The 13,369-nt window shown below is 44.7% G+C and overlaps 1 protein-coding gene and 1 pseudogene across 4 annotated transcripts in view; both read left to right on the top strand.

The window, feature by feature from the left end:
- Positions 1 to 1,411: 1,411 nt before the first annotated feature.
- On the top strand, positions 1,412 to 4,016 carry LOC128567353 (heat shock protein HSP 90-beta-like; annotated as a pseudogene). The gene has a single exon (XR_008374880.1). The product of XR_008374880.1 is annotated as a heat shock protein HSP 90-beta-like (transcript).
- Positions 4,017 to 6,677: 2,661 nt separating this feature from the next.
- The window catches only part of IFNAR1 (interferon alpha and beta receptor subunit 1), a 148,385-nt gene continuing 141,693 nt past the window's right edge, over positions 6,678 to 13,369 (top strand). For all 3 annotated transcript variants that reach the window (XR_008374879.1, XR_008374878.1, XM_053564567.1), the window contains exon 1: positions 6,678 to 7,022. Coding sequence is in view for 1 of the 3 variants with exons in the window: in XM_053564567.1 (XP_053420542.1) it covers positions 6,950 to 7,022 (73 nt within the window). In the remaining 2 variants the exon portion in view is untranslated. The remainder of the gene's footprint in view (positions 7,023 to 13,369) is intronic.

The following is a 13,369-nucleotide window of genomic DNA, read 5'->3' as shown; positions in this document are numbered from 1 at the left end:
GGGCTGGGTTTGAACCTGCCACCTCTGGCATATGGGACCGGCGCCCTACCCGCTGAGCCACAGGCACCGCCCGGGATTCTCCATACTTCTTTCCAAAGAAGCTGTATTAGTTTGCAGTCCCACCAACACTGTAAAAGTGTTCCCCTCCCTCACCTCCACACTTATATCTGCAACTTTGGGACTTTGTGATGTGGACAAAAAGCTCTTTTTAAAAGTATATCAACTAATACTTACAGTGGAAGGGAGAGGCAAGGTTGAAAATTTACCATTTCACAATCTTAGTTGATGGCTCAGGCAAGGATTATCAATGGATGTTAACTCTAGAAGAAAAAGTTTGAAGAATAGGGTATTTGCAGGATCTCAGAGTATCTTCACACAGATTAGCTACACGGAGAAAATAGGAACTATACAGTGGAGACTGGATAACACCTTGACATATGACCAAAATTAACATCACCACTAAGAGGCTAACAATATGCCTACAGATGGAGTATCTGTGGACACCATGTGATTTATGTAGTATTACAGTCGGGTATGCATAATTTGAATGTAATCAGGAGAAACCATCAGACAAACCTAAACGGAGAAGCATTCTATAAAATAGTTAGCCTATAAAATTTGCAAACAAAGAGTGTCCATGACGTGAAAGACAAGGGCCAGGGAATGGCTTCAGATTAAAGAAAGCTGAAGATGTTCAGGAAAATATATCAATTATAAATATATACAAGAGTTTGTGTATTTAAAAAGAGTGAAAATGTGGCAAAATATTAACAATTTGTTTTTTGTTTTTTGGTTTTTTTTGTAGAGACAGAGTCTCACTGTACCGCCCTCGGGTAGAGTGCCGTGGCGTCACACAGCTCACAGCAACCTCCAACTCCTGGGCTTAAGCGATTCTCTTGCCTCAGCCTCCAGAGTAGCTGGGACTACAGGCGCCCGCCACAATGCCCGGCTATTTTTTGGTTGCAGTTTGGCCGGGGCTGGGTTTGAACCCGCCACCCTCGGCATATGGGGCCGGCGCCCTACTCACTGAGCCACAGGCGCCGCCCTGAATCTGGGCTAAGGGTGCGCAGGAATTCTCTTATGATTTTTGCAACTTTTGTATCAAGTAAAAATGCTATATGGAGAAATTGCAAGTGTAACCTCTGATGTATCATTTCGGCTAGAATGAAGGGGGGAAGGAAGGTTCTGAGTTAAGGTTACAGAACTAGCACTATGTGGGAAATTAATTCATGCTTCGTTCATAGATAAATGATTATAGTTAATAAGTTGAAACTAAAGTCCACAAAGTAGTTGCTACAGGTTGTCACATCTGTGTAATTTATCTGTGGTAAATTTTATTAAAATACCATTCAATTGCTTGAGTCATCCCTGTGTAGCTGTGGTGTTGCGTGCGAGTCTGATAGCCCCGACCCACCTGATTACTAGTACTTATAGATCTATTTCTTCAAGATGACTGAAAAAGTGCACCATGGAGAGGAGGAGGTGGAGACTTTTGCCTTTCAGGCAGAAATTGCCCAGCTTATGTCGCTCATCATCAATACTTTCTATTCCAACAAGGAAATCTTCCTTCGAGAGTTGATCTCTAATGCTTCTGATGCCTTGGACAAGATTCGTTACAAGAGCCTGACAGATCCTTCCAAGTTAGACAGTGGTAAAGAGTTAAAAATTGACATCATCCCTAACCCTCAGGAACGAACTCTGACCTTGGTGGACACAGGCATTGGTATGACCAAGGCTGATCTCATAAATAATTTGGGAACCATTGCCAAGTCTGGTACTAAAGCATTTATGGAGGCTCTTCAGGCTGGTGCAGATATCTCCATGATTGGGCAGTTTGGTGTTGGCTTTTATTCTGCCTACCAGGTGGCAGAGAAAGTGGTTGTGATCACAAAACACAACGACGATGAACAGTATGCTTGGGAATCTTCTGCTGGGGGTTCCTTCACTGTGCGTGCTGATCATGGTGAGCCCATTGGCAGGGGCACCAAAGTGATCCTCCACCTTAAAGAAGACCAGACAGAGTATTTAGAAGAGAGGCAGGTCATAGAAGTATGAAGAAGCACTCCCAGTTCATAGGCTATCCCATCACCCTTTATTTGGAGAAGGAACGAGAGAAGGAAATCAGCGACGATGAGGCAGAAGAAGAGAAAGGTGAGAAAGACGAAGATAAAGATGATGAAGAGAAACCCAAGATCGAAGATGTGGACTCAGATGAGGAGGATGACAGCAGTAAGGATAAGAAAAAGAAAACCAAGAAGATTAAGGAAAAATACATTGATCGGGAAGAATTAAACAAAACCAAGCCCATTTGGACCAGAAACCCTGATGACATCACCCAGGAGGAGTATGGAGAATTCTACAAGAGCCTCATTAATGACTGGGAAGACCACCTGGCAGTCAAGCACTTTTCTGTAGAAGGTCAGTTGGAATTCAGGGCACTGCTTTTCATCCCTCGTCGGGCTCCCTTTGACCTCTTTGAGAACCAAAAGAAAAAGAACAACATTAAACTATATGTCCATCGTGTGTTCATCATGGACAGCTGTGATGAGTTGATACCAGAGTATCTCAACTTCATCCATGGTGTGGTTGACTCTGAGGATCTGCCCCTGAACATCTCCCAAGAAATGCTTCAGCAGAGCAAAATCTTGAAAGTGATTCATAAAAACATTGTTAAGAAGTGCCTTGAGCTCTTTTCTGAGTTGGCAGAAGACAAGGAGAACTATAAAAAATTCTATGAGGCATTCTCTAAAAATTTGAAGCTTGGAATACATGAGGACTCCACTAACCAGAGACGCCTGTCTGAGCTGCTGCACTATCATACCTCCCAGTCTGGAGATGAGATGACTTCTCTGTCAGAGTATGTCTCTCACATGAAGGAAACACAGAAGTCCGTCTATTACATCACTGGTGAGAGCAAAGAGCAGGTGGCCAACTCTGCATTTGTGGAGCAAGTGTGGAAGCGGGGCTTTGAGGTGGTATATATGACTGAGCCCATTGATGAGTACTGCGTGCAGCAGCTCCAGGAGTTTGATGGGAAGAGCCTGGTCTCAGTTACCAAGGAGGGCCTAGAGCTACCCGAGGATGAGGAAGAGAAGAAGAAAATGGAAGAGAGCAAGGCAAAGTTTGAGAACCTCTGCAAGCTCATGAAAGAAATCTTGGATAAGAAAGTCGAGAAGGTAAAATCTCCAATAGGCTTGTGTCTTCACCCTGCTGCATCGTGACCAGTACCTATGGCTGGACAGCCAACATGGAGCAGATCATGAAAGCCCAGGTGCTTCAGGACAACTCCACAATGGGCTATATGATGGCCAAAAAACACCTGGAGATAAACCCTGACCACCCCATTGTGGAGACGCTGAGGGAGGAGGCTGAGGCGGACAAAAATGACAAGGCTGTCAAGGACCTGGTGGTGCTGCTGTTTGAAACTGCACTGCTCTCCTCTGGCTTCTCCCTTGAGGATCCCCAGACCCACTCCAACCGCATCTATCGCATGATCAAGCTAGGCCTAGGCATTGATGACGATGAAGTGACAGCAGAGAAACCCAGTACTGCTGTTCCTGATGAAATCCCACCCCTTGAAGGTGATGAGGATGCATCTCGATGGAAGAAGTAGATTAGGAGTTTATACTTAGAAGCATTTTGCCCTCTGTATAGTGTTACCCATGGTTCCCACAGCCTTTGAGTGGCCATGTCCCACTTGGCTTCCTCTGCTGATGTCTGGTTTTTTCTTTAATTGACTGTCCTTGGGTGTAAGGCAGGAAGGTCTCAAGCCCTATTCCCGCCTGAGTTTGACCAAGTGGATGTTGTGTATTGTTTTTTTATTTTGGAATTAAAGTATGCAGAATAAAGAAGATGCAGTTTTATACAGTTCTGCTCTCCCTTGTAAAGTGGATATAATGCTGCCTTTACTTAGCTTCTCTACCCCCTCCCCAGCTCTTACCTTGCAAATTTTTCTGTATGTATTTATATATGTATGTTGTATTAAGGTTCATTGGAATGTAGCAAATGGCACTTCAGTTTACCCATGTAATGTCCCTTCATTCCTTTTCAGTCATCCTAAACACAGGAACAAGTCCATTGCGGCAATTAATTTAATAAAATAAAATTATAAGAGCAAAAAAAAATACCATTCAACTGTATTAAAATACAATTCTATCTTTAGATAAAAGATCAATAAAATCTTTTGTGTCATGCAAATACCATACTGTCAATTTAAAGATGAATTATGTAAATTTTTGCAGATATTGATTTTTTTTCTTCAACAAGTGGCTCACATAAGCATGTTTATTTAGCAGACATTAAAAAAACAAAATAAAGCCTGGGGGCAGTGACTCACCTGTAATCCTAGCACTCCTCCCACCCCACTTTAGGCCAAGGCCAGTGGATTGCCTGAACCCATGGGTTCCAGACCAGCCTGAGCAAGAGCAAGATGTCATGTCTAAAAATAGCTGGGCATTGTGGTGGGCCCCTGTAGTCCCAGCTACTTGGGAAGCTAAGGCAAGAGAATCACTTGAGCCCAAGAGTTTGAGGTTGCTGTGAGCTATGATGCCACAGCACTCTACCCAGGGTGACAAAGTGAGATTCTGCCTAAAATAAATAAATAATAACAAAATAAACCACTAAATCCCTTAAAACTGCCTTTATAATAAAAAAGAGACAGTTGGGCAGCGCCTGTGGCTCAGTGAGTAGGGCCCCAGCCCCATATGCTGAGGGTGGCAGGTTCAAACCCAGCCCCGGCCAAACTGCAACCAAAAAATAGCCGGGCGTTGTGGCGGGCGCCTGTAGTCCCAGCTGCTCGGGAGGCTGAGCCAAGAGAATCGCTTAAGCCCAAGAGTTAGAGGTTGCTGTGAGCCGTGTGACGCCACGGCACTCTACTGAGGGCGGTACAGTAAGACTCTGTCTCTACAAAAAAAGAAAAGAAAAAGAGACAGTCAAAAGAAATTCTTGCATTTTAAAATGTATGTGGACATATTTCCATTTGAATTTTTCCCCATAAAAATGTTGTGCGCATCTATAAATACTCTAGCTGCCCACTAAGGAAAATGGGGGAGGGGGAATTGGCAATGTGTTAATCATTTTTTATTTTATTATTTTTTTTGTGTGTGTGTGGTTTTTGGCCGGGGCTGGGTTTGAACCCACCACCTCCGGCATATGTGTTTTTATACAATATTTTTAAACACATGGCCACCCCAGCAATGTGTTTAAAAATCTTTCAGATGGGGCGGCACCTGTGGCTCAAAGACTAGGGCGCCAGCCCCATATGCCAGAGGTGGCGGGTTCAAACCCGGCCCTGGCCATAAACTGGAAAAAAAAAATTTTTTCAGATTAAATGTTTCAGTCATTTTGAGCTCATCATTCCAAATATAAAAATGCATCCTATTACAACTAGTTTGCAAGAGCAACTTTTGGACAACGGGAAAAGGAAATTTTAATAAAAACATGACAAGAGTCTTTGGAAAGGCTTTTAAAATGATCATGACTTAGTACAACCAGGAATTTTATTCCATTTGGGTCCATGAATCTTCGTGTGGTGTTTTCCCAGCTATGACATCTTTAAACAAAGTACTAACCCACTCAGATGGACCCCCCAAATTGTTGAATCATGAAGTGACAAAGGTTTTTTAAATGAGGTCTAACAGCTGTTTTGATTTACTAAAAATCGTTGTTCCTTTAAAAGGGGTGAATTTCATGCCATATAAATTATACAATGATTTTTAAGTAGACATTCAAACGTGTTCTTTACAAAGATTCATTTTACCATATGATTGCTTGCTTGCTCAGTTAAATCAGAAACAAGTTTAGCAGGATAACGTTTTCCGTACAAGACTGGTTTATGAATTGCAGCAGTTTGATTAATTTGTTTCGTTTTTTCAGAAAAGGTATACCCAACACTCCATCTTAGACCATGTGACAGCCATAAAATCTTTGGCAGAAGCAAGAGGGAAGTTAATCTACCCTGAGAATCCATTCAAAGGAGAAAGATCTCCGCTTCGCCTTTAGTCTTTCACCACAATTTACAAAACAATGAAGTTAAAGGGGAAAAAGGCTATTCTATAATCCAAGGTTACACGAAGTTGCCAAAGTGACAGCTGTATGTTATGTAACTCAGTTCCCGCATCACATTTCTTTAAGGCTCAACATACAGTGCCAACAGCTTAGATTTTGAATTATTTTCACATAAGTTCTGTGGTTATCATAAACAACTAAGTATTTGCTTATTTCATTTCTCATCCTTTAAATTTTATCTTGCGTATTTTCACGATGTCTTTTCACATAATTCTTAAGATATTCAGTTAAGCATCGAGTTCCCACAGTTTACTGATAAAGGTCGGCGATCAAAAACACCGCCGGCCTGGAGCCCACCAGCTGTCGTCCCCGGGCCCTCCGAGGGGCCTGGTCGCCCCGAGGACGAGCGCCCCCTGGCGTCTGCGATGCCCCAGGTCTCTGCACACAGGGAACGGTCTGGCTCGCTTCAGTGACTTCGTCATTTCAGCCTCCGATGGCCCCAGGGCGCTGGGGATTCCCAATATTCCGAAGCGCCTGGGTCAGCGAGCAACCGGGGCGGAGAGGGGCAAGACAGCCACCACCCGACTTTGACCGCAGCCGCGCCTGTGGACAGCTGGAAGCGCTGGAGCACAAGAAGGGGGACCCAGGGGCCGCGCAGGCGCACTGGCCCCGCGCCGCCCACTAGCGAAGGTCAAGGCCGCTGATTAGACGCGCCTTCCGGAAACGAGAGGGCGGGTCGCGCGTGAACAGTCTCTAGCCGTAGGGAGTGGGCGCCGGGCGGAGGCCGGGCGGGCGCCGATCTCCCAGGCCTGTGCGCGGGAGGTACTGCGCGTTCGCCGAGGGCCGGGGCGCGCCCCGGGGCGCGGTGGTTTCCGGCGATTCCACCGCGGTGCGAGAGGGGTCCCAGGATGTGACTGGAGGGGCCTGCGGTGGCTTGCGGACGATGCTCGCCCTCCTGGGCGCGACAGCCCTGGTGCTGGTCGCCTGGACTCCACGGGTGTTGCCCGCAGCCGGAGGTGAGAGATGGGACGCGGGGAAAGGATGTCGGCACAGGGCTGGGGCGCGAGGCTTGGCTGCGGCGCGGCGTTGGAAGCCTGGACAACTGGAGGCGGACAGATGTCCACTCTGGGACACCCCTGGTCCTCTGCGTCGGGGCAGTTGGGGTCCGTAGCTGCGGCGCTCGGATTAAAACCCAACTTGGGCTCGAAAATAAAGCAGGAGAAGGTGATGGTCAACATCTTTCCAAGCCGCTAGCTTGGAAGTCAGTGTACCGGTGCCTGGGTGGGGGACACCTTTTCGGCCAAGAGTCGTCAGGCCTTGCCCCGGGCTCCCACCCCCAGGAAGGTGCCTATGCCCAAGAGCCTGGAGTTTAGCAGCTCCGCTGACCCGTTTGATAACAAACGAGGCAGTTCCCGAAACGCATTTCCTCAATTTGTCAACAATTGCCCAAGTCCCACGTGGGAATGAGATAAGTGTTATAAGAATTTCTCTGCCCTTAAGATTCGTACAGTCTAATAAAAAAATAATAAAATGACAAGGCAGAGGGCCACCTATTTTGCTGCCATTCTTAATACTTAGCCAGGATGCACAGGGCAAGTGGCAACTATTATGAGGTTGATGGGAGAGAGCGGGGTACTTCTGTAGTGAGGGGTACCCAAAGCCAAAAGAGGCTAACATCTCAGCGCCGCGGTGTGGGAGGTCTTAGAGGCTGCCATTTGGTTCAAAACATTTAACTGTTTGCTTAGATGATATACCCATGCAGCGTGTGGGGCTTGTTTCTCACTTTCCACAAAGACGGTTTGCAGTTTGTGGATACTAGGGGTCCTGTTGCAACCCATGGTAATTTCTTTGAAGTCTTTTGTTAATGAAAATTTTACATTAGACTTATGTTTGATTTGATGTAAAAAGAATTTCTCTAGAATTTTTGTGTAAAATTGATACTTAATACACAGGTGGATGTGTATTAAGTTATTGGCGGGCAGCGCCTGTGGCTCAAAGGAGTAGGGCGCCGGCCCCATATGCCGGAGGTGGCGGGTTCAAACCCAGCCCCGGCCAAAAACTGCAAAAAAAAAAAAAAAAAAGGAAGTTATTGACTCGTTGCCGGTAGCACCAAGGCTGGAGAGTTTGAACCCCGCCCTGGCCAGCTAAAGAACAATGATAACTGCAACAAAAAAAATAGCTGGGCGTTGTGGCGAGCGCCTGTAGTCCCAAATACTTGGGAGGCTGAGGCAAGAGAATCGATTAAGCCCAAGAGTTTGAGGTTGCTGTGAGCTGTGATGTTATAGTACTCCACCCAGTGCGACAGCTTGAGACTCTTGTCCACCCCCACCCCCCAAAAAAAAGTTTTTATTAGGCCAGGTGCAGTGGCTCACACCTGTAATCCTAGCATCTGGGAGGCTGAGGCGAGTGGATTGCCTGCCTTCAGGAGTTCAAGACCAGCCTGAGCTAGAGCTAGACCCCGTCTAAAAGTAGACAGGTGGTTGTGGCGGGTGCCTATAGACCCAGCTACTTGGAAGGCTGAGGCAAGAGGATCACTTGAGCCCATGAGTCTGAGGTTGCTGTGAGCTGTGATGCCAAAGCACACTACCATGGGCAACAAAGTGAGAGTTTTGTCTCAAAAAAAAAAAAGAAAGAAAAGAAATTATTACTAATTTTAAATTAGGTTAGAGGAGAGATGCTGAAATATAATTTATAGGCACCTAGCGTTTATTGATCACTTAGCTTCATGCCAGGCACTAATCAGAGTGTTTTAAAGGTATAAACTCACCTAGCTTTCACAATTGCATAGAGCCTGAAATGTAGATTATCATTTTACAGATGGGGCAGCTGAGGCACTGAGCAATTAAGTACCTTGCTGAAGGCCATACAGTGGCTGAGTGGGAAATCAAACCCTGTTCTAGCCTGGTAGGCCTGGGACTTAACCAGATTTAGACTGTTTTTCTAAGGGCCAAAGAATTTAAATACCTGATTATCCACCAATATATTAAGGGCCTAATTATCAGTATCTTTCAATGAACTACTCCACTTTTTCCCCCAAAGAAATAACAATTCAAAACTAAATGAGATATTAACTCAAACTTGAAATCAGATTGCTCTTTCAGAAGTTATAAAAATATTTCTATCTTTAAAAAATATATATATTTATACCTTTTAACCTAGTAAATGCAATTCTGGGATTCTAGACTAAGAAAAATAATCTGAAATATACAAGGAAAATTCTATATAAAAAATAATTTGTATAAATAATTTTTTACATAAATAAAATTTGAATGGATGTCTATGTTTGGATCTTAAAAGATAGTAAACCATTCTGGTCATCAAGGTGAAAGGTTGAAGCAACCAAAATATAAATATATACACACACTAACACATACAGAGGGGGACCAAAAAAAAAATGTATATGTATTTAAAGTGATGTTATCTATGTATTATGTACTTTTCGAAGTTGAATTATGGTAGCAACATGTAGCGTGACATTTGCTCAAAAGGTGGTGTTAAATGAATGTTGGTATTACCAAGGAAAGGCAGAGAAAATGGTAGAAACACTGTTTTCATTCAAGGAGTGGAGTACTGTTTCCAAGTGGTATTTGATATTTGAGAATGTTGTGGAAATACCACCACCTTGGAGGTATAATTATGAGGGACCTTAAAGGATGTGGTGTACCAGTTACACTATAGAAAACCAGTTACACTGGCTGTACTTCAGGAAGAAATAGAAATAGCATATGCAGTGATACAGGTGGACACGTCAAAGTTGCTCAAGCAGGAGTTCACTGTTATCAGAAGTGTGTGGACGCTGGTGGTAACCACTTTGAGGACCTCTTGTAATTGCAGAAGTCAAATGTGACTTGTATTCATCTTTCATTATCAGTATGTATCAAATATTACAATTTTAATAGTTTTTTCCTTTCTTAAAATATATATTTTTGGCACACTCTGTATATATGATTAAATGTCCATCTATACCCTTTACATGCTAAAGGGTAAAATGAAATAGTAAAAGGAAATTGCTAATGCTGATAGAGCAAAATCTGTGAAAATTAAAATTCTGTTAAAAAACTTTTTCCAAGTTCCCGTCCACTTATCAGTTATTTCTTGGCCTCCCAAATGCCAAAATGCCTCTAATTTCAGGGTCTCCTTCCTTCCTTCAGCAGTAAAGGAAATTTTTTTCCCCTATGAACACACCCAGCTCTGCTCCATCAGATCATCATAAGGCTCAGAATTACTAGAATTAGAATGTTTTGGACAGATTACTATAAATACTGCAAATGCTATCAGATCTTTTGTTAACCCCCGTAAACCTAATTGCTGCCCTCTGGCTGCACAGAATCTATAAATTCCAACAAACAGAATGGGAATCAAGAAAAGTGGGCTTGGCCTGGTGCAGTGGCTCACATCTCTAATCCCAGCAGGGAGGTGGAGACAGGTGGATTGCCTGAGCTTAGGAATTCAAGACCAGCCTGAGCAAGAGCAAGACCCCATCTCTAAAAAAAACTAGCCGGGAGTTGTGACAGGTGCCTATAGTCCAAGGTACTTGGGAGGCTGAGGCAAGAGGATTGCTTGAGCCCAAGAGTATAAGGTTGCTGTGAGTTATGATATCACAGCACTCTACTAAGAACAACAAAGTGAGACTGTCTCAAAAAAAAAAAAAAAAAAAAAAAAGAGTGGGATAAGGGGATGTATTCTGTTCAGAAATGAAGTTTCACAGAACCCCAAGTGTGAATCAGAAAACTGAGGATAAGGAGACCTGTTGGGCACCTCTTTAAATTAAAAATTATTTTTGAGAAAGTACTTTCTCAACTGTCTCTTCTTTGACCTTGGGTTATTTATGTAAGTGGAAAGTAGAGGAAGCAGTCCTGACTAAGAAAGTTCTCCACGGGCGGCGCCTGTGGCTCAGTCGGTAAGGCGCTGGCCCCATATACCGAGGGTGGCGGGTTCAAACCCGGCCCCGGCCAAACTGCAACCAAAAAATAGCCGGGCGTTGTGGTGGACGCCTGTAGTCCCAGCTACGCGGGAGGCTGAGGCAAGAGAATCGCTTAAGCCCAGGAGTTAGAGGTTGCTGTGAGCTGTGTGAGGCCACGGCACTCTACCGAGGGCCATAAAGTGAGACTCTGTCTCTACAAAAAAAAAAAAAAAGAAAGTTCTCCACAAGAACCCCTGTGGGAGAATAAGTTTGCAAGGAAATAACTTGATAGTCCTAAAGGAGAAGTAAAAGCTAGAAATATTGTTGGAAACAAATTTAAAAGCTGGTCTTTAAAAAATTATAGCTTTGCCAAATGATAGATTAGTTGTTTGTGGTACTTAAGTTCCTGTGAGCCTACTGTTATGCTGAGTACTCTGAAAAATACAAATCAACAGCTATACTGACTCTGCCGTTAAGGAACTTAAAATATGGCTGGAAATTTGTATTTAAAGTACCTCTTTTGAGGATTCTGCAAGATGGCGGAGGAGAGAAGCACCAGGAATCCATGTCCCCCAGCTACAATTGCTTTGGCAGGATCTGTCTGATGTAACTATTTTGAAACTCTAGAGTCTATCCAAGGCTTGTACCTTCCGGTGGGAAGGTTTGATTGGTAAATTGCTGTTGATTTTGGTCAATTTCAACTCCTAGCACAGTACCAGCTACCCATCTCTCCCACATTTTAGCCCTTGCCAGGTACCCCTGCACATATTACTAGAGAAATCTGCAGGCAACTTACAATAGCCACGGGCATAGAAAGAAACCCATCACTGAAATATCAGGAATCTGAGCTCTGATTGCTGCTTCTGATCACAAAAGTGTGAACCAAGAAGTGGGCAGTCATGGTTTTTACACCTTCCCCCATTGTCACATGTCCTCCCCAGGGAACTTAAAGGACTGGTACCCTCCCCCACTTCATTTCCTCTTCTTTCACATTTGGGAGCCAGACATTGAAGACTAGGACATTGAAAAACAACTGCATTAAAAAAATAAAAGAAAGAAGAACATTAAAGAAGAGCATTAAAAAAAAAAGAAGAAAGAAAAACAACTACATATATGGGGAACATTAGAAAATGGCTGCACATACCCAGGAAAGGGCTCAGAAAAGACATTAAGTTTACACCTTGGGATGATCCTTGGCACAGAAATAGCCTACAATAAAAAAGCCAAAAACTGTATTATCTGGGAGAGTGATGTCAGCAAGGCAGCCAACTAGAAGCTGCTAGTGCTCATCTCCCCTCCCCCCAAGACAGCCAGAACAACAAATAAACAACTTCATTGTAACGAAAATAACTAAAACTGCCAGAGTGCGTCAGAGGAGTAACAGAAACCCTGGTGGGCAGGAGAATGTGAGATGGCCACCCAGAGAACAGAAGGAACCACCAGGCCTCCACGACCCCATTCCCCAACTGTGATCAGCTGGAAACCAGGAGGAACATCTCCCTATGGTGAGGAAGCAACCAATAGGATCCCAGGGATCCCTGTCAATTCCTTGGACACCTGCTGATCTCACTACTGGGCACCCCCCCACCCCCGTTCCTCATGGACACTGAGTCCAGCTGAGGGAGCTGTCTACGTAACTGTGCTCCTCCCAGAGAAGAAGTGAATGCTGTGCCCCACCCGCTGTGGGCCACCCAGCTACCAGGATATGCCATCTTGGAATTGGAACAACTGCTGGAGTGTGTCTTGCTTCAGAGTCCTGTAGCCGCAGCTCCCCTTCATCCCTGAGGCTAAGCCACCACCAAACCACCCCAGCCCAGTGGCCTAACATCCCAAAGTGAGTTATGAGCAGCCCTTCCCTATGGGGCCAAGGGAAGGTAGAGCCACTCCACCTACCACCCTCCCTATTCCTGGCTGGATCTGTAACAATACCCTGCCTCCTGGAAAAACAGTACCTTGGCCACCCAAAGCACTCATATACCCCAGTGCCTAAGATGAAGTGGCACCCTGTATTCCAAGGAAACAGTGAGCTGCCCAGGAAAGTCATGCCCCCCTCCATGCAGGTCTGAGCTGAAGGTGCACATTACCACCTGGGGAACTGTAGGTGGTATTCCACGCTGAGCTGACATACTGGTCCACGTCCCAGAGAAGCAGAACAAATACCTGGCCAAAAAGTTCTAGTATCCTCCTTCTCTGTAGCTGGACTAGTAGCCTCCTACAGTTTGGGCTGCTAAGAGATTCCTCTCCTTGGGAAAGTAGAGTCATCACTGTGCTGTTCCTTCTTCCTCCACCTCCAGCCCAAACTACAGCTGTGCTTCGCCATTCTGGGGTACTTGCTATCACTGTACATGGCCTCATAGTTGCGAGTGCTGCTGTGCCCTGCCGTTTCGGGGTTTAGAGTCACTATTACTTGGTTTTTCTTTTTTTTGGTTTTTGGCCGGGGCTAGGTTTGAACCTGCCACC

The sequence above is a fragment of the Nycticebus coucang genome, chromosome 16 (genome assembly GCF_027406575.1).
Source record: "Nycticebus coucang isolate mNycCou1 chromosome 16, mNycCou1.pri, whole genome shotgun sequence".
Classification (NCBI taxonomy): Eukaryota; Metazoa; Chordata; class Mammalia; order Primates; family Lorisidae; genus Nycticebus; species Nycticebus coucang.
Note: the sequence above shows the minus strand (reverse complement) of the source record. Positions and strands in the feature narration are given on the sequence as shown.